Genomic DNA, 19,924 nt, shown 5'->3' on the forward strand with positions numbered 1-19,924 from the left:
CCTGGGTTTCATTGCTTCAGAAACAGTTTTTGGTGCGTTATTTGGTTTTGGAGAGCCCCACTTCAGAATGGGTAGTGTCAGTCTGCATGGTGCAGAAATTGGGCTTCAATTTCTCATAGGAGACTTCCATTTTTTTTTTTTTTATTAATCTGGAAAAGCAGGTAGAAACAATGGGTAGAATTCTTGTCATCCTCTCACAGAGGGGATAGACCTTCTACATTCCTAGCTTTACTCAGAGGTTTCAGTTCTTTTTTATTTGGAACCAAAGTCATATCTCTTTTCCTGTGTGAACTTTAAAACCCCAGCCCCTGCATCTTAGCTCAAGAGCTGGCCTGCTGCCTGTTTTTGAGTTAAAAATGGTTTTTATAGTTTTTATTTTTTTTTTTAAGATTTCATTTATTTGACAGAGAGATAGAGAGAGAGAGCACAAGTAGGCAGAGAGGCAGGCAGAGGCAGAGAGAGAAGCAGGCTCCCCGCCGAGCAGGGAGCCAGACGTGGGGCTCGATGCCAGGACCCTGGGATCATGACCTGAGCCGAAGGCAGCCGCTCAACCAACTGAGCCACCCAAGTGCCCCAGTTTTTATATTTTTTAAATAGTTGGGGGGAAAAAATCAAAAGAATATTTCATGACACGTGAAAATTATATGAAATTCAAATTCTGGTGTCCATAAAGAATATTTTATTGGAATATGTCACTCCCATTCATTTATGTATTGGGCTACAATGGCAGAGTTTAGCAGTTACGACAGAGATCATATGGCCTGCAAAGTCTAAAATATTTACTATCTGGCCCTTTACTGAAAAAGCTTACCGCCTAAATTCTAGGGTCTATATTCAGTCAAAACTCTTTTCTAAGCTTCAGTGGCAGAGGCATCCTTCAGGCCTGACATGCATGCACATGTGTGTAAGACAGGGTATGCAGGCCACGTATGGTACATGTGTATGAGACACTGTACTTTCTTCTTGAGTCTCTATTCTCTTGGTTTCTGTGACATCATTTCTTCTACTTTTCCTTTATTAGTGCCCTCTCCACTGTCCCCACAGCTAGTCTTTTCTAGGGGGTTTGGTCCTTGGCTCTCTTTTTGCCTTAATTACATACTTTCCTGAGGCTAGGGCTTCTTAACGTGTGGTTATGGATCACCTGGATTGTAATCATTTGGATAATAGTAAACCTGCAAGTTCTGGACTGCAATCCAGACCTACTGAATCAGAATCTCTTTGAGTGGGGCCCAGGAAACAATTTTTAAACAAGTTCTTCTGGGTTTTTTTTTGTTTTATACACAAAAACTCCAATGTTTGAACACTGCCCTAAGCAATTGCCCTCATTCTCACCATTTTCCCTATCAGTGGTATGCTTATAACTAAAAATTATATATACAACTCTGCCCTCTTTGGGGAACTCTTACAGGAATTGTCTCTAGCCACTTCCACCTAAATCTCACAGGCATAAACTCAACATGCACAAAAGATGTCTTTCCAAATCTACTCTTCCTCCTCTGTTCTCTGTTCCAATCAACAGTATCACCTTCAACCCTGCAGCCCAAATCAGAAACCTGGTCATTCTCAACACCTCCATTTCCTTTCTCATATCCAAGCACTGTTGATTCTGCCTCCTGAGTATCTTTTGCATGGATCTCCATCCTCCCTATTCCCAGCCACTGCCCCTGTTCTGGCTCTCATCCTTACATCTCCAGGACGGTCACAGGAGACTTCTAACTTTCCAAATCCACACTCTACAGAATTTATCTATCTATCTCTTTCTTTTTCTTTTTTTATTTTAAAGATTTTATTTGTTTACTTATTTGAGAAAGAAACAGTGCACATGCACACGAGCAGGGGAGGAGCAGAGGAAGAGGGAGAGGGACTCAAGCAGAGTCCACGCTGAGCACAGAGCCCAATGCAGGGCTTGATCTCACAACCCTGAGATCATGACCTGAGCCGAAACTGAGTCGGATGCTTTACTGACTGAGCCACCGAGGCAATCCCAGAATTATCTAAGTGCAAATTTATTAGCTCTCACTTGAATTTCAGCCATACTACACAATTCCAGGGGGCCCTAGTACCCAGAATACAAAGTCTCCTAACTGGTATCTCTACTGTTCTCATATGCATCCCCTTCAGTGGCTTCCCAGTATCTGCAGAATAGTCTCAGCTCTTCACATTTCAAATCAGGCCTGCCCTATTCCAGCCACTGCCAATAACCTACCATCTGGCCCTCCCACCCCTACTCTCATACTTTGTGTTCTAGCTTTGCTTTTCTATAGGTGATCCATTTGTCCAGAATGCCCCTTCTTCCTTCATTAGCTCAGCAAATCTTCTTCTTCAAACCCCAGTAAGGGTGTCCTCCTCTATGAAGATTTTCCTGAGTCCTCTAGGCAGAGCTGATCATCCAGGCCAACTCTGATCTTGTATCAGTCTGTGTTTATTATTCCACTTTCCACCAGACTTTGAGCAACTCCTGCTAACTTTTATCCACTAAAAGTTAGCTTGGTAGGTGTTCCTGAAATTGAAATGGGCCCAAATGAGTCCAGGATGACTCTACAGTTGGAGCCTGAGTACCTAGGAGTACTTAGGCCTCAATCAGAAGGAGTGGGAAAATCAGAAAAAGGAAGGGTTAAGAGACGATGGTTTCTGTAACAGACATGCTGAGCTGGTTGGTACTATGGCAGAATATCCAGGTGGACAGATCTAACTGGGAACCAGAAATACGACATGCGAGTTCCAGGGAGAGATCAAGTAGGATCAGACTTATACATCTGGGGGAGTCTGAAGCTATAATGGCTGATGAAATAATCAAGAGAGAATAATAATCCCAGAGAAAAAGGCAAAGAATAACATCTTGAAAATCATGAGGCAAGAGGAAGACAAGACAAAATGACAAGAAAAAGCAAAGCTGCCAAAGGAAAAAGTAAGTATCAGAAGAATGCAATGTTAGGAAAGCTAAGGGAAAACAGTTTCAAGAAGGAAGGGGATTAAATCATCTAGAAATGACTGGGGTGAGTGGAGTTGGAAATAGTGCACTGAAGAAAAAAATGTTTATGGACAGTAGCTTTTCACTCTAAGCAGTCAGAGCATTTACATTTACTTAAAGCGACCTAAATGTCAGTTACTTGATGTAAAGTTAAAAGTTCAGACATCACACTCTGCTGGGGTTCTCCATGCACATATCCAGCATTAGAGACCACAGCACACCCATAAGGGAGATCACACAGCTCTCTGATTGTAGTTAGAGCCGTTCAGAATAACAGAGAGAAAACAAAGTCAAGATAAGTAAAATCTGATCTGGGTTATACCTGAAATAGGACCCAACTGTGCCATTTTCCCTAGCCATGGGAGAGGTTCTGGACCAGGCTCAAAGAGAGACATCATGAGGTTTGACTTCTTCTTGCTGTCAGCTTGGGAGTAGAGCATTCCATGCCATTCAGGACTAGATGGAGAGAAGATGGAAGATCAGAAGAACGTCAAGCCTGGGACTGGGTAAAGTTAAATAAGTCTAGCCAGTGTTTTTCTCTTGAGAGACATGGGCTTCAGCTTTGAAGTCAGGTGCATTTTTACTGAAGCCAAATCCTAAAACTGAAAATGCACACTGCTGCCCCCCAATATTGCCATTCCTCTGGTAAGTGTATTATTATTCAATTAGATAGAAATGGAAATCAAAAGCAATCTTAAAAAAAGAAAATAAATCACAAGGGCAGCAAAGAGCTACAGAGGTCGGGAGGAGTTAAGGGTTGCAATCCAGGTTTCAGCTGCCTCCCTGACTCATTCACAGCAGCACCGACACAGAGCAGCATTTCTAACAAAGGGCACAAAGCCATCGCCCAGCTCTGTTCCTGCTTCTCAAAGGGCCCTAGAGGATTCTCATATTCACAGCCAGTACAAGTAGCTTGGGTACCAAGAAATACAGCAAACTAATACCTAATAAGAATTGCATTCTTCTTTTTGGACCAGGTAATTTTAACTCAAGGAGAAATGGAGCTTCATCTGAGTACTCCTAACCTCTTCATCTTCTATACCAGTCAACCCCAGGTGATGGCCAGAAGATGATCAGTCACCTCTTCTTTCCTAACAACAGGTATCATAGAAAGGGAAGCAGATGGTTTTGCAAATTTCAAGACTGTAGCAAATGTAAAAGCTAGAAAGGTGTTCCCCACAGGGAAGGGATACAGCACAGTGGTAATGCACACGGGCTCCGGAGTCAGAATGCAAGGGTAAGAACCCTGGCTCTTTCGTTTATGAGCTGTGTGACCCTGAGCGAGTTCCTTGACCTCCCTAAGCCTCAATTTCTCATCTATACAACAGGGATAACACTGGTACCCCCCGTATTGTGTTGTTGTGAGGGATTACATGAATTAATAAATGTAAAATGACTAGAGGAGTGCCTGACACATGGTAAAATGTTCAGTGTTCTTGGTGTCCTTTCTCATTTAGTTCCAGCTCCTCATCTCATAGCTGAGGAGCCTGTGAATACTGCATAAGATCCCACAGCAAGTAGCAGAACTGTTATAACTGAATCGATTTCCTAGATAGACAGAAAAGAGGAAAACAGAAAGGATATAATATAAGAGCAATATAATTAAAAGGTTCACTCTGTACTTATTCTAGGGGATGATTTAAAGAGCAGTTCAGGTGACGGCAGGTGGGAAGGGTATGGTAGGGGGAGGAAAAAGGCGATAAGGAAAAGTCTGGGAAACACTTCACTTTGTAAACTGATTCTCCCTCATTCAACGAAAGGTACACAAAGTTCCTTACCCTAACTGAACTATTGCCACCATTCCTTCCACTTTTAGGCTGCCGTGGAGCAGGACACAAAAGTTGGGTATTTTGCCTGCAATTTGATTGGCTGAATTTTCATCTTCGTTGTCATCAGTTATGCCAGTACCCACCTCATCACCTTCTGTGAACAGACCAGACTAAGATTAGCTACAAAAATTCCAAACCACAATTATACTCCTTTTTGTTCCTAGCCTTGGAAGGAGAGTATTCCGTTATAAAGGAATATTATAATAAGTAAGAAAAACTCCTATTCTGGTTTTCCTATGTCCATATAAAAATCAGTTTTCACATTTTATATGAGTTTCATTTATATGAAACATCCAGAAGAGGCAAACCTATAGAAACAGAAAGGACATTTAGTGGCCACCTGGGGCTGAGGGAGATGGGAAGCTAGGGATTGACAGCTAAAGGGTTTCTTCTATGGCGGCGAAATTATAATAGCAGAAATGGTCTTCTAGTGTATTAGGCAACATTCCATTTTTAAAAAATCAAATCCAGTAACTATTCCTTTCCCCTAATTCTGCAAAATGTGCTACCCTACTATCAACTATATACATTTAAGAAAAACTTCAGCTCATAAGATGCTTCATCTGTATCACTGGAATAGGACGAGAACTCACCTTTGTTAAGTGCTATTGGTAGGACCAGATGTCTGGACAGAACCGGGGGACTTGAAATATCAGCTATATCAATAAATCCCACTATTTCCAAATCTGAAAAGAATGAATCAACACAGAATTAATTAATGGATAGGGAAGTACATTATTTTCTATGTACTAAGTTTCACAAATACAGTGTTTAGGTGAGCAATTCAGATGTGACAAGGACGGTTATTAGAAGTTTCTCTGGATGAGTCATAATTTGCATTTTAAACAGCTCAGGAAACAAGAATAACTGCCTTTCATTTAATGATTAAGTTATAATAAAACAAATCAGTTAGACTTTATTTTTATGAGGCTAGGTCCCCAGCCAAGGCAAAAGCTTAAAGATCCAATCCCACTGTTTAGTCAGGGATGTTCAGGTCAGCAGGGGGCGTCAGAGTCAAGCACTTCCACCACTCCATCCTTGCAGGGGGAGCAGCCGTCCTTGGACCCATAAAGCAAAATATTCCCATGAGAAAGAAATACATTCTCTATAAGCCCAAGGTAGCAGTCTAAATATGACAATGATTTCTCTGCTTTATAGAAGCTGCATTAAAGACCCAGAGTACTTGTTGGAAACCTAACAGGTAAAAAATAAAAGTTTTATCCCAAAGTACTTTTTTAAAAGTTTATTTTCTGATTATATAAATAGAAAAACTTGGAAAATGCTAAATATTGTAAAGAAGAAAAATAAAGTCACTCATTATTCACCATCAAAAGAAACATCTATTAATATTTTATTGAATTGCTTTTCAGTCTTTCTTCCAGGCACAGACTTCTCAAAATCATTTTTTAGTATATGTGCTGCCGAAGCGAGCACTCTCAAAATCATTTTTAAAAAAAGATTTTATTTATTCATTTGACAGAGAGAGTACAAGCAGGGGAGCGGCAGGCTGAGGGAGAGGGAGAAGCAGGCTCCCTGCTGAACAGGGAGCCTGTGGGGCTTGATCCCAGGACCCTGGGATCATGACCTAAACCAAAGGCAGTTGCTTAACCGACTGAACCACCCAGGTGCCCCTCTCAAAGTGATTTTTAAAAATATCAGGGTCATGGTGAGTACACGTCATGAAATCTGCTTCTCTGGAGATTTACTGCCATTACCTTCTTTAGCTGAATAACAAATGAGTCAGCATAAGCAGTTATGTATTTTTCATTTGAGTAACAAAAGGCCTGCATTTCAAAGTGGTTTAAGTATAAGCTATGACAAAGATCTTGGACTAAAAGTTTACATGGAAAAGAAAAGACCTATTCAAAGTTACTCATCAAGAAAGGATGGGAAGTAGAATCTAGTTGGTCTGAAGGCAACAAAACATTTGGCACAGCTTAACACATTGCAGCAGTTACCATGAAAGAGATGGGTGTCCGACTTCCAGACAGCCAGGGTCTAAAGGCACAAAAAATGCCTTTGCACAGCCCTACACTCTCAGACTCTTACAAATCTGTACACCTGTGAGTGAAATGAACATTTACCGTGCACTGAATTCTAATCATTGGTTGACTAGACATTTACCTAGTAAACACCTACTAGGCATCAGACGCTGTGCTAGGCCCTGAAGATGCAACGATGACCGAAACAGTGACGGCTGAATGTGTGCCCACCACTCAAGGGGTCCACCCACCAACTGGAGACAACTCTCCTCTCCACTCTTCCTTGTGACTTCTGACTCACTTTGCCGATCTCAGCTAAGCACAACACCTCCAGCACGAACCAGGGAAAAGCAGTAGCACGTCTCTTTCTTTTAGTCAAAATATAAGCAGCAGCGCTAGAGGGGTATGGTATATCAGAGCGGAGACCTTAGAGAGACCATGACTCATCTAGAGATTCCACTCACCTAGCCAATCAGAATGAGAGGAAGGGACTTGTCCAGGATCACACAGGGAGAATCACACAGCCAAGTCTTGAAGCTAGCTCTTCACAGATGATCTTAATTATCATGCTAATCAATCTCTATTTAAAGAATTAGCTCAGGGATTTCATGGCTAGTGAATCTGGTCATGATTTCCAACTCTAGTAATTTGTGGCTATAGTTATCTAGATTGGAGATTAACTCATGCGTCATGGTGAGTACACTATGAAAGACCACAAGCCTGCCACCCTTTTGGCAATGCCTCCTCCCATCCAAAATGTATATACTGGTGATGACAACAGCACCCTAGTATCAGAATTTACATTTCTTTTCAACCCTCCTGGATAGTGAAAAAGCCAGAAGTTACAAGAAGGTAAAGATAACAAAAGAATTAAGAAGAAAGTTAAAAAACCCATTACCTGTATTGATGACTTTAGGGATGGGATCGATTTCCTCATCTACAACAAAGGGCTCTGGTCTGGGGAAGACCTGCACATCAGCGGTTAGGTGGCCGCACTTGAGAACAGCATGGAAAGGTGTATATGCCAGATCTATCAGTTTTCTAGAACATGATGATTAATTGTTATAAGAAGAGTATTTATATGATATGTATCATTTTCTTCAAGTAATTTCTTCAAGATGCTAAATTTATTTTCCCTTCAAGTCAACTCTAAAACTATGATCTGATCATTTGTGAAATAGAACAAAATCTGACATTTTTGGTGAGGAAATTTCAATTCTGAAAAGCCCAAAAGCAAGTTAATCTTTTGAAACTGCTGAGTCATTGTAAGGAAGTCAATATCTATAGGCATTATTGATTTAGTCATGCTTAATTTAAAAGGGAATAAACTTTTAGAAATCACTACTACCAGTCATTTTACCTGAAAATTGTGCAACTCGGGGAAAATGAAATGACAACAATTAGAAATACTGAAATAGGTTTTATAGCTGAATATCAAATTATAATAACAGACTGTAAGAAGGCAAAAAAGCTCTAAGTCTATACTCACCCAAACATAGACTGTACATTTTTCAAGCACAGGGGGCCATCAATAGTAAAAATCTGCCCTTCACCATTGTTTAAATCTATGAGACGTTCAAGGCAATCCAAGGAGTCAGTGCTCTGAAGCTACAAAGCGAAACAGAAGACCCTTTTAAAGTGGCACCCAGATTATTATCAGCACACCAAGGTCACACCCATCACAGTAACATAGGCAATAAATAACAGAGATGATTTTTTTTTAACAACCTGAGGGGAAAATAACTATAACAATTTTGATTCAAGGTTACCAAGAGGAATGCTATATAAAATGATACCAGTAGAGCTATTTTACTCAGAAGTAGTTTTGCAAAGATTCTCAGAGGTGACCACAGTTGGTATTTACACACTATCTTCCCTCCAAAGTGTTTCTAACATCTTTTAGCTGAGAACCATCATTATCTACATTTCACAGATAGAAAACCTGAGGTGAAGAAAGGTTAAGTAACTTTCCCAAATAAACGGGAAAACCAGGAAGTAGAGTTTAATAAAACATACATTAGAATAGTGTTACTTTACCAAAAAAGTTCAAGCACATCTCTGTCCATATTTCTGGTGCAATGGACATAAGAATTCCTAAATGAGGTAAATGCCTAACACCAAAAAGAACATTTTAACTCTTATGCATCTGAAAAGTCTTTGTGGGAAGCAGGATGGATAATAACTCCAGCCAGCTAGGTTTCCAGAGATGGATAACACTCTGAATCTTCAAAGAGCATTTGAGATCTAGAGTCCTTCCAAATTTAGTGATTAGCCTCAGCTGAAACCGATGGAGTTTAATGTTATAGTATATACAATATCACACTAATGGAATATACTAAAAATAAAGTCCTAAAATGTATCTAATCAAACTAAAAAGAACTCAGTATTACCTCCTCCAAATTTGCCATGCACATGATGTATAACTTAGATGGGAAAGGAAAAGGGAGCGGAAACCTGTTGCTCTCGCTTCGTTGACTGTGAGTAGCTAGGGAATGCCGCAGTGACCCTCTACCAATGCCAAGACAGCCATCTGTCACCAGAACAACCTGTTTGCACAGAGTGAGAGATTTGTACATGAAATCACATATTTATTTAAAGTGGTCTCATTTCTCCCTAATGGCCTTTACACTGAAAAACCCACCTCTACAGAGAGACAAGCAAAAAGGTGGATAAATCTCAAAAACATTTTGTCAAGTCAAAGATGACACACTGCACGATTCTATTTATATGAAGTTCTAGAACAGGTACAATGCAGCTAAGATAAATCAGACCAGAGCTGTGGGGTGTAGGGGATACAGTCTAGAAAGGGGAAGGTGAGAAAACTGTTGGGTAATGGAAATGTGCTAGATCTTAACTGGAGTAGTGGGTCACACAGGTGTATGCGTCTGTCAAAACTCAGTGAACTATGTACTTAAGATCTATGCACTTTTCTGTATTTTATCTAATTAAACCTAAAAAATAGTACCTACCTATGAACACTTAAAATCGTAACCAATTCTTACTTAATTGTATTAAAACTAGAACCCTGACTCTTTTAGATAGAGTTGGCACCTAAGGCACTGGATGTCAAGAATGACATGTGGATCTATTTTACATGTGACCCTAGAAGTATCAGCACAGAAGTCGAAAAATAGTCTTTAACACGATTTTCAAAGATGACAAACTCTATCCCTGGTCAATTAAAATGACAACTGCTTTAAAAATGTATTCATGGGGTGCCTGGGTGGCTCAGTCAGTTAAGTATCTGACTCGTGATTTCAGCTCAGGTCATGATCTCAGGGTTGTGAAACTGAGCCCTGTGTCTGGCTCCATGCTGGGCATGAAGGCTGCTTAAGATTCTCTTTCTTCCTCTGTCCCTCCCCCACTCTAAAAAACATATTTATAAAAGCCATTTAACCAAACATGTATAAGACCTTTAGGGGCGCCTGGGTGGCTCTTTTGGTTAAGTGCCTTTGGCTTGGGTCACAGTCCCAGGGTCCTTGGACCAAGCCCCACGTTGGGCTCCTTGATCAGCAAGGAGCCTGTTTCTGCCTCTCCTCCCTGCTCGTGCTGTCACTATCTCTGTCTCTGTCTCTCTCTCAAATAAAAAAAAAAATCTTAAAAAAAAAAAGACCTTTAAAATACATTCTTAATCAACCTGTAATCTGAAAAAGCCTTCAAAATATACCAACAATGGATGGTGGTTACAAGTTATTTTTCTTCCTCGTTGCCTTAGTGATCCTATGGGGTGGCGGATATTCCAAGCATTCCAGAGTAGTAGTATTTTTGCTCTTCCTACCCTAGTCTTGTCTCTTGATAATAACAGGCCATAAGGCAGTGTTAGGTGACAGCACCATGTGAAGTACCAAGATTGGCAGTTATTTCTAAAGCCCAAGAATGCTCAATGGCAGTCCCCTGGAGAGATGTCATTTTTGGGGAAGATAGTCAATTGACTACATAAGGCAATTTCCTCTTACACGAACAACTGCTATATAATGATTTACTTCTGCCTCTACTTTTTTCAGATGCTGTGTGATGAAATATTTATGTAATGTCAAAATGAGACAGACATTACTCAGATAATGAAGACATAGTCCAGCTGTCTGAAACCTTGATTAACAAAATTCCACATTAAAACAAACCTATTTGATAGTAACCGATTATAAAAACAATCACTAATAACTTCTACCTTTAGTACAGTGTTTTGGACCTGGTTCACTCCAAAACTCATCAAGCAAACCTAAGTGGATCCAGGCCCAGCCCCGGGCCCTCAGGGTATAGGACATCTCAAATTCAGATTCTTCCTTTTGTAAAGGAAGAAAAAATATTAAAAGGCAGAAGGCTGTGTGGTGCACAAGATCTTGCTTGTTACATATTTTCTGAATTTCTTCTCTGAAATGACTGAAGCAGCAGCAAAGGAAACTGTTACCCGCTAGCTTCCAGTTCAGAAGATACTGACAACAAAATTTCATTTATTCAATATATTCTTAGGACATTAAATATTCTGTATGCACAGATTTACCAAATGAATAATGTTTATGAAGGTGCCAAACATTTTTATTTCTGAAAAGAAAGTGATCAAAAGGCATTTATGGCATTTATTAAAATGATTTCACCTTTTAGTAGCAGCTCAGGGTCTTCACTAACCCATGAGTTCATACTCTGTAAAACAGGTGGTTTTGCAGTCAGAAAAAAACAAACTTGAAAGTTGGGTTTACTGAGATATAATTTACATGCGATAAAATTCATCCTTCTTGGTATACGGTTCTAGGAGTTCCAACAACTACATTCAGTGAGCAACCACTTCTACAATCAAGATGAAGACCAGTCCTGTCCGTTTCCCTTGTGCTTCATTTGAGTCAATTCCCTGCCCTTCCCTCACCCCCAGGCAGCCACAATCTTATTTTTAGTTAAAAAATAAATACCAGTGATGCCACTGGCACTACTGAAGAACCTGTGTTGGACCATGTAACAAAAAAAAATCATACACTGTGGCCCACTGCCTGTTTCTGTGAATAAAGTTTTATTGAAACACAACCATGTCATTTATTTACTTATTATCTATGGCTGCTTTCATGCTATGACAGTGGAATGGAGAAGTTGTTACAAACATCTGCAAAACCTAAAATACAGAAAAAGCTTGCTGACTCCTGTTGTAGATTACTCTAATTTTCCTTAGCGATTTTTCTGTTTTCTCCTTTAAAATGTACTACCACTTCTCAAAGCACAAGCATATTTGCTTTTGTGCTTTGTTGCAATATATTCACAGATATTGCAGTTTTTACAAACTGAAGATCTATGGCAGCCCTGCCCTGAGCAAGTTTACCGGTGCTATCTTTCTAACGGTATTTGCTCACTTTGTGTCTCTGTGTCACACTGGGGTAATTCTTGCAATATTTCGAACTTTTTCATTATTATTATCTTTTGTTATGGGGCTCTGTGACCAGTGATTATGACTTGCTGAAAGTTCAGATGTTGGTTAGCCATTTTAGCAATCAAGTATTATTTATTTAAGGCATGGACATTTTCTTTTAGACATAATGCTATCATACACTTACTAGACTACAGTATAAACAATTTTATATGTACTAGGAAACCAAAAACTTCAACTGACTCACTTTATGCAATGTTAGCTTTATTGTGATAGTCTGAACCGAACCTATCATATCTCCGAGGTATGCCTGCTTATAGTAAACTTCCAATTCTCTTTTTATTCTAATACTCTGTTCTGATTTGCTAATGTGGACCTATTGTGGACCCAAAGTAAAGGGCAACAGAATATATGACATTCATACTCATCACTTTTTAGAAAACTCAGCTGAGATGGTTACATGTTTGCTAAATAAATGCTACACTGAGATAATGAAGACAGACTACCATATACTGATGTTTATAATTCTATGACTCAAAATTATAATTACCCCTTCTAGGGAGTGTTCTAAAATTCTACTGTGAGCCCTTCGTGTTTTATACAAACAATATTAGTTTGCAATAAGCCAATTTGCTAGGAGAATGCTTTCCTTAAGGCATAACTGTGCTGTTTTCTGAGCATATTAGTGTTGACTTAGTGCCTTCTTTTAAGAAGATACCAATAATGTATAATGTAGTTTATAGAAATTACAATGCATGCTGTGTCAGAGCCTAAAGAAAATCAAATCACCTCAGTGGTTAATGGTTTTAACTTAGGGCAATGAAAAGGAATTGATCATTACCTGGCAAGGAATCGCACCACCCCATTCTTGCTGAACAATATTGCAAACACCAACTAATGCAGATTCCAAGCAGGTTTTATCATAATCATCCATATTACTTAGTGCTTCCTGATTGAATAAAAGATAAAACTGCTCATTATTTTTTACTATTATTAGAAAACAACATAAACTGATCAAAGCATGAATGTTACACTGGGGACATTGTGTTTCTGAGAGCCCAAAAGCATATTTTCTCAAAGAAAAATGGTAAAACCAGCTTCCTCAACCACAAAGGACAATTAAGAGTGTTTCTTTACTCCATTCTCTTATCAAGTGAGAATGAATGGTCCACCAAGTTCCTAGCTTTGTAAGGGAACCCTGAAGGAAGTAACTAGAATGAAGAACTTTTGAACACATCAAAAAAAAAAAAAATGACAAAAATTACTGAGTACTAACTATATTCTAAACACCAACCTAGGCACTTAACATGCATTTAGTTATCTAAACACTCTGTAAGGTATAGATTATTAAACTATTTTTAAAACAAGGAAACAAAGGTACAGAATGATGAGGTAACTTTCCCAGGTCGCATGCCTAGGGGTATCAGAGTCTAGATTTAAGCCCAGTCAATCGGACTCCAGGACACCTGGTCTTAACCACTACTCTGAATGACTCATATAGCAATTCTCTAAATTTCAGAACTGCTGAACATCTAAAATCCCTACTTTACTGTTCATTTACAAGAAATCCAGTGCAATTTTTTAAAAAAGCTTGTAGCAGAAAAAAAAGGTGAGACAGTAAAAGAAATTATTTAACAAAATTTTATTATGTACATTAAAAAAATCAAACTACACTGATTCTGGATCTCTAACCTATTAAACTGTTTTAATTCCATACTTACTATTATGAGGTAGGGCTGGAAATATTGATTTAGAGATGTTGTCAGGAAGTAAATTCTCTGGCATATCACAGATAACACCTTTTGAACTAACACCTATCAACTGAGGTTTAAAAATTATAATTTCTTGGCATCTGTAATTCAATCAAAGGCTATTTATTGGAGAGGAAATATAATTTTGAATTACTCTAGAATGAAGGTTTTGATAAGGAAGGGCTATTTTTCATCTCCTTAAGTTTTATAAGAAAATAGAAAAGAATAAAGTATTGAACTTAAAGACCTTGAATTTTAGGGAATAGGGAACTACATCCTGACATGCTCTCTTTTCCACAGAAAATTCCAGAAAACTGAGAAAAGACAATAAGGTAACAGCTCAGAGCTTGAACTCATAGCTCTACCAAAGGCATAAGGCCTGCTGGTTGTGAAACTCTGTTTTATAGCCATACTCAGATATTATACCCACAGACTTAACATTAAATAAGTTCAAGTTCTACCGGGCGCTGGGATGGCACAGTCGGTTGACCATCTGACTCTTGGTTTTGGCTCAGGTCGTGATCTCAGGGTCATGAGATCACTGGGCTCAGTGCTCAGCAAGAAGTCTGCTTTGAGTTTCTCTCTCCCTCTGCTCCTCCTCCCTCCCCCAAATAAATGGATAAATCTTAAAAAAAAAAAAAAAAAAAAGTCCAAGTTCTAAATATTCAGTGCGATATAACCCTGTTTCTTTCCTAAAAATCTGGGCCCCATACATACAATAACTCGTTCCTTTTTGTACCTGAAGGGTGTTGTAATCTCTTGTGAAGGGAACCATCAGCTCCCAGAGTGATGAAAAAACCACCAGGGCTGTAAATTCAAGCTTGTAATTTGTGGCCATGTGCTCAAACAGCATCGTCAAACCATGGGCTGCTAGGTGCTTACGCTGATATTCCTCAGAACCCTCGATCGACACAGGCCGGGTCATGGAAAGGGATACGTCCATTACCACCACTGTTGGCATGATGAAAATGATCCCAATGTCCCCAATCAGAGCGCAAAAAGACAGCTAGGAACAGAGAAATGCTGTAGAAAATAAATATTAGGTCTTCTTACATGTTACAGAGAGAAAAAAGGTTTTTTTCCCCACCCCAATTTTAACCAAACTGCAGAAATGAGGGAAGGCAAACCTCATTTAAGTTGAGGTAAAGGCAAAACTGCAGAGAATTCAGGAGGGAAGCAAGCAAGGACCCATGTGCTCCAAGGACCACATATTTCTATTAAAAAATATATTAAATTCAGGTAGCTCTTGACTTTCATAATTTCAAAGTTTATACAACTTAATATAACAAACATTCTTACATCACCTCTCCAACAATTTATGAACGGACATTTCTAGCTGTCATATGGTGGTGCTTTTTGACAAGCAACCCATTTTTTTTGGGCATCATCACTCTCTTAATACAGCAGTAGTTGTGTGTTTATTTAATTATCTTGTTGCTTGGAGCCCTTTATTATTAAAATGAATGAAAATGTAAAAATGAAAGGGCTAGTAGAATCATGATCCAAATTAGACAAAGCTGGAAATCATTATGCATGAAAAAAGCAGTAAACTACTGCTAGCCTCGGTAATACTGTACGTAAATTGGGCAACAATGCTTTAATTGTGAGGGAAAAGAACAAAATTAAAGAGTATGTTGCCATTATCTCATGAAATTGTGTATAAAAGTCCATATGCAGAGGGGCGCCTGGGTGGCTCAGTTGGTTAAGCGTCTGACTTGGTTTTGGCTCAGGTCATGGTCTCACGATCCTGGGATCTTGCCCCGCATCGGGCTCCATGCTTAGCCCAGAGTCGGCTTGAGATCCTCTCCCTCTCCCTCTGTCCCTCCCCCAGCTCAGGCTCTAAATAAATAAATAAATAAATAAATAAATAGATAGATAGATAGATAGATAGATAAATAAATAAAATCCTTTTTAAAAAGTCAATATGCAGAATGGAGAAAACAGTTCTTTAAAATTACGGATTGAGAATTAGCATGAAGAAAACATTTCTGTTCTTAAAAATAAAGAAAAAAGTTCAGATACACAGACCTGCTCATGGGGACACAGCTTGCTGCTACTGTTAAGCAAACTAGTCTACTGACATAATGAAATCTCATATAGCTATAAATAAAAGACACGTATGTAAATATGAGAAATAAAGTGCCAGTAACCGAGAAAAAGAGGTCATAGGATTGTACGTATACACTAATTACACCTTCATAAAACTCATATTGTATATATACAATTAGGAAAGACTCGATGGACAAAACTGGTTAGAAATTAAATGCTTGCTAATTTCTTCTTTGGAACTTACTTCAAAAACACCTAACAGTGGCCAGACTGCGTGTTTCAGTGAAGTATCCAACTGCAAATGTATGATATTCTAAAATTCCATTTGTAAATAGGCTGCTGGGAACTAAGAACATAATGGTTCATGGAAGCAAGGTTATAAACCGAGGTCAGGGACTCAAGTAAAGCAGGAAAAGCCTTTTTACCACATAGTGCCCTGAGATACATTTCAAATACAGTAATGCCTCATGTATCTAACATCAATAAAGATTAAATGAGGGATATAAATTACTTTTCCAGACTCTTTAAAATTCTAAAATGTTTAGCCATTTTGATAGACAAAATTAAAATGTGTATCCCTCTTTTCTGCCTCATTAAACACCATGCAAAACATAATCTACTCTTAGGATGGCCTGGCATCACCACTCTAAACACCAAGACTGCCTAGCACCTTGCTACTCTTATGGTGTTTTTTTTTTTTTTTTTTTTTTCCCCCACACCAGCATTGTGTGCTGCAGAACACTGTTCTGGAGAGATGCTCCAAGAAAATGAGTTCAGGCATTAATAAAGACTCTAGAAAAGGTCTAGAACAAAACAAAACAAAACAAATCTAGTTTAATTTGCTAACTCTGTTTCCCCTTTAACCCTTTTCTACATAATTACCATTAAGGTCCCATAAAACAGGGATTATGTAGAATATACACAGAAACAATGCCTTGTATTCAAGGGATCCAAACTGTTGTGCTCTGTTTTGGTGCCTCCTTTTTATGATTAATTTTTAGCCCATCAGCTTGCATCGTACTTAACTCAGTAATTCCCTATAATCATCCTCCCTCTTTCTAATTTGCTTCTTCTCGGCTACTACGGGCTAGAAAGCCAGGTAACCGAGCTTGTTAAAACTGTGTCCAAAGTCAAACTCAACAGGTTCTCAGAGCCTGTGGGTTTCTTCTAGTGTCAAATGTATGGGCTTAGGTGTATCAGCTTGGTACTACTTCATCTTCTGTTTTTTAAATTTTCTTTCTGGGTCTTAGCTGTGCTCTTCAAGAAGTGAGGCCCTATATAATATTGGTCCAACTATACTACATCAGACCATAAGCTCACTAAGGGCAGGGACTGTGTCAGATTGTGCCCAGCAATGTCTCCTCAGAACCTATCACAGTAACTGGCCCAGGGTATGTGCTTGACAAATATTTGATAATGACTAATTAACTACCCCTAGTCACCAGACAGAACATTAATTCTTTGGCAAAACACAGGATGAATTTTAACTCTGGACACAGAAACACATTTCTTTCTCTCCTCCTCATTCAAGCAGATAACTAGGAAATCCTATGTCTCTGCCCACATATAGAGTTTATCCAGCTCACATGGCAGTCCCATTTCTGCACAGAAAGGGACACCTGGGTGGTGCAGTCGGTTAACCCTCAGACTCTTGGTTTTGGCTCAGTTTGTGATCTGGGATCGTGAGATCAAGCCCCACATTGGGCTCCACGCTCAGTAGAGAGTCTGCTTAAGACTCCCTCTCGCCCCTCATGTGCATGTGTGTGCACACCTGTGCTCCCTCTCTTTAATAAACAAATCTTTAGGAAAAAAAAAAGAAAGCTGGGGAGGAGAACCTGGGTGGCTCAGTTGGTTGGGCAGGGGACTATTGATTTTGCCTCAGGTCATGATCTCAGGGTTGTGAGACTGAGCCCTTTAGGAGGCTCCATGCACGGAGCCTGCATACCATTCTCAGCAGTTTCACTCTCTGAGAGGGATTCCATTCAAATTTCTAGGGGCCCACCCATTCATGTTGGGTCCTTACCTACCCTTAGGTTTCTGGCAGCCTGACTTCCCTTGCCCTGATGAGTGCCTCCTGAGTTCTCTCCCTCTGCCTCTCCCCACTGCAGGCACTGCCTCTCAAAAAAAAAAAAAAAAAAAAAAAAAGTTGGGGATCATGGGAAGTACTTCCTCAACTTTTCAAGGAGACTGGGAAAGAGTATACACAGATTTAGATCTCGTACAAGAAAGTATTTCTGGCCCCTGAAATCCGCTGTGAATGGGTGCCCATAGCTGGCAGTCTCGCCTTCTCTGCAAACACCTCTAGAGCTGGCTGATGCATTTGTGTCCATCCACCCTCGAAATAGTGGCAAAACCATGGGAAACCATTACTTAAGTTGAAAGTACAGAATTAAAAGAGGAAACTGCATGTTCTTGAAGGATGATCCACTCAAGCACTCTAGGCTGGATTAAAAAAAAAAAAAAATCCGTGCCCACCACAGTCCAGCAATTTTTTGAGAATATGAAGTATCTCTCACTTGGGCTAATTCTCCCCCTTTTTCCATAAGTACTATTTAAAGTACTGTTTACATATAATGCTTAAGACGTAATATTACGGGCCATCTTTCTCAACAACAGTCTGCTCCTGAGAATAGAACCCAGCCACCTGTCTTGGCCTTAAGGCTAAGTCACCTAAGTACACGTTTACAATTCTTCCCTGCAGGTGACAAATTAGCTCAGTCGTAAAGAACGTATTCTCAGCAGTTTCGCCCTCGGAGCATGATTCCACTCGCATTTCTAGGGTTTCTAGGGGCCCGGCCATTCACGTTAGGGTCCTTACCTACCCTTAGGTTTGTGCCAGCCTGACTTCCCTTGCCCTGAGGAGTGCCTCCTGAGTTCTCTGATACAACTTCATCTCGAAACCGCCAGCCTGGAAATACAGCACTCCTGCATTTGAATCGCAACTGGGGGGTGGATTTTTACCTTAAAATCAGTCCAGAACAAAAACTGAGATCTGTTAGTCTTATGGGAAGAGGGAACGAAGAGGGCCCGGGCAGAGGCCGAAATCGCGGTGTTTACGCCGGGCCCACAACCCCGAGCTACAGAGCGAGGCGAGGCCGGGAACAGGGCCCGGAAGTGGCGCCGCACAGACGGCGCGGGGCGGCGGGAAGGCCGGGCGCCGGCTCCGCCTCGTTCCCCACCCCCGACCCCTTCTCCTGCAGCTCCAGCAAGCAACGAAGGACTGCCCGAGGCCCCCGGCCAACCCCACTCACCCCGCGCCCATCGCCGGCACGGTCCGTCCGCGTAAACTTTCCGCCTGCGCACCACGGCCGGAACGATGGGGCCGCGCGACAAAAGGGAAGCCGGCGCCAATGTGCGCACGGGGCTGGGGCGGGGCTTTAAGGCCTGAGAGGCAGGGCAATGGCGCGGCGGGACCGCTAGGGGGCACGCCCTCCTCGGCGTCCCTCGGCAGCCCTGGGTCTGCGTTGACCTCTGCTCCAACATCCCCAACCTTGCGGAGCTCGGGCTCTGTCTCCCCTTCCTTCTTTTCCTCCCTCCCTCTCCCTTTTCGGGCTCTTCCCTCTTTCCCTCTGCCCACCTCCTCCTCTCTGAAGAGATACCTCTGTGAGCTCTTAACACTCCAGCCTCCTCACTCACCTGCGCCTGTTGGCGCACCCGCCTCACGCTCACTGACACGTGCCCTTCTTTGCCCGCACTCATGAGCCGCCTCCGAACCAGGTGACAGAATCTTCTCCAAACTCTTCTTTAACTACACTTCCTGCCTGGGGAGTGCTCGTGCTAAGCGCACCGTATATTTTTCTTAGGTGACCTGAGCCAATTGACAAGTCAAGACTTCCCCTCTGGGTCTCCTCGGCGCGAGGCTCACTTTCTTCCCCCCACCCCTTCTCTGAGGATAGGTTCATTGGTTCTCCCTACAGTGCGAGGTGCCTGGCTGAAGGATCTGCACTCACGCTTCCCTGTGACGCACCATGGGCCCTCCCCGCCTCGCCTCT

At 40.8% G+C, this 19,924-nt stretch overlaps 1 protein-coding gene across 7 annotated transcripts in view; it reads right to left on the reverse strand.

Annotated features, from left to right (window-relative positions):
- The window catches only part of INTS14 (integrator complex subunit 14), a 34,200-nt gene extending 14,922 nt beyond the window's left edge, over positions 1-19,278 (reverse strand). For 3 of the 7 annotated variants that reach the window (XR_003210522.2, XM_025883845.2, XM_025883841.2), the window contains exons 1-9: positions 19,184-19,278; positions 14,623-14,906; positions 12,974-13,081; positions 9,173-9,328; positions 8,272-8,390; positions 7,681-7,823; positions 5,394-5,486; positions 4,750-4,894; positions 3,294-3,427 (exon numbers count right to left, since the gene is read on the reverse strand). Coding sequence is in view for 6 of the 7 variants with exons in the window: in XM_025883845.2 (XP_025739630.1) it covers positions 3,294-3,427; positions 4,750-4,894; positions 5,394-5,486; positions 7,681-7,823; positions 8,272-8,390; positions 9,173-9,328; positions 12,974-13,081; positions 14,623-14,844 (1,120 nt within the window). In the remaining variant the exon portion in view is untranslated. The other 4 variants (XM_025883843.2, XM_025883844.2, XM_073877209.1 and 1 more) reach the window with 4 other exon arrangements.
- Positions 19,279-19,924: the final 646 nt, after the last annotated feature.

Source organism: Callorhinus ursinus, unplaced genomic scaffold, assembly GCF_003265705.2.
Source record: "Callorhinus ursinus isolate GAN/ISIS: 27379988/994484 unplaced genomic scaffold, GSC_fseal_2.0 scaffold25, whole genome shotgun sequence".
Lineage (NCBI taxonomy): Eukaryota > Metazoa > Chordata > Mammalia > Carnivora > Otariidae > Callorhinus > Callorhinus ursinus.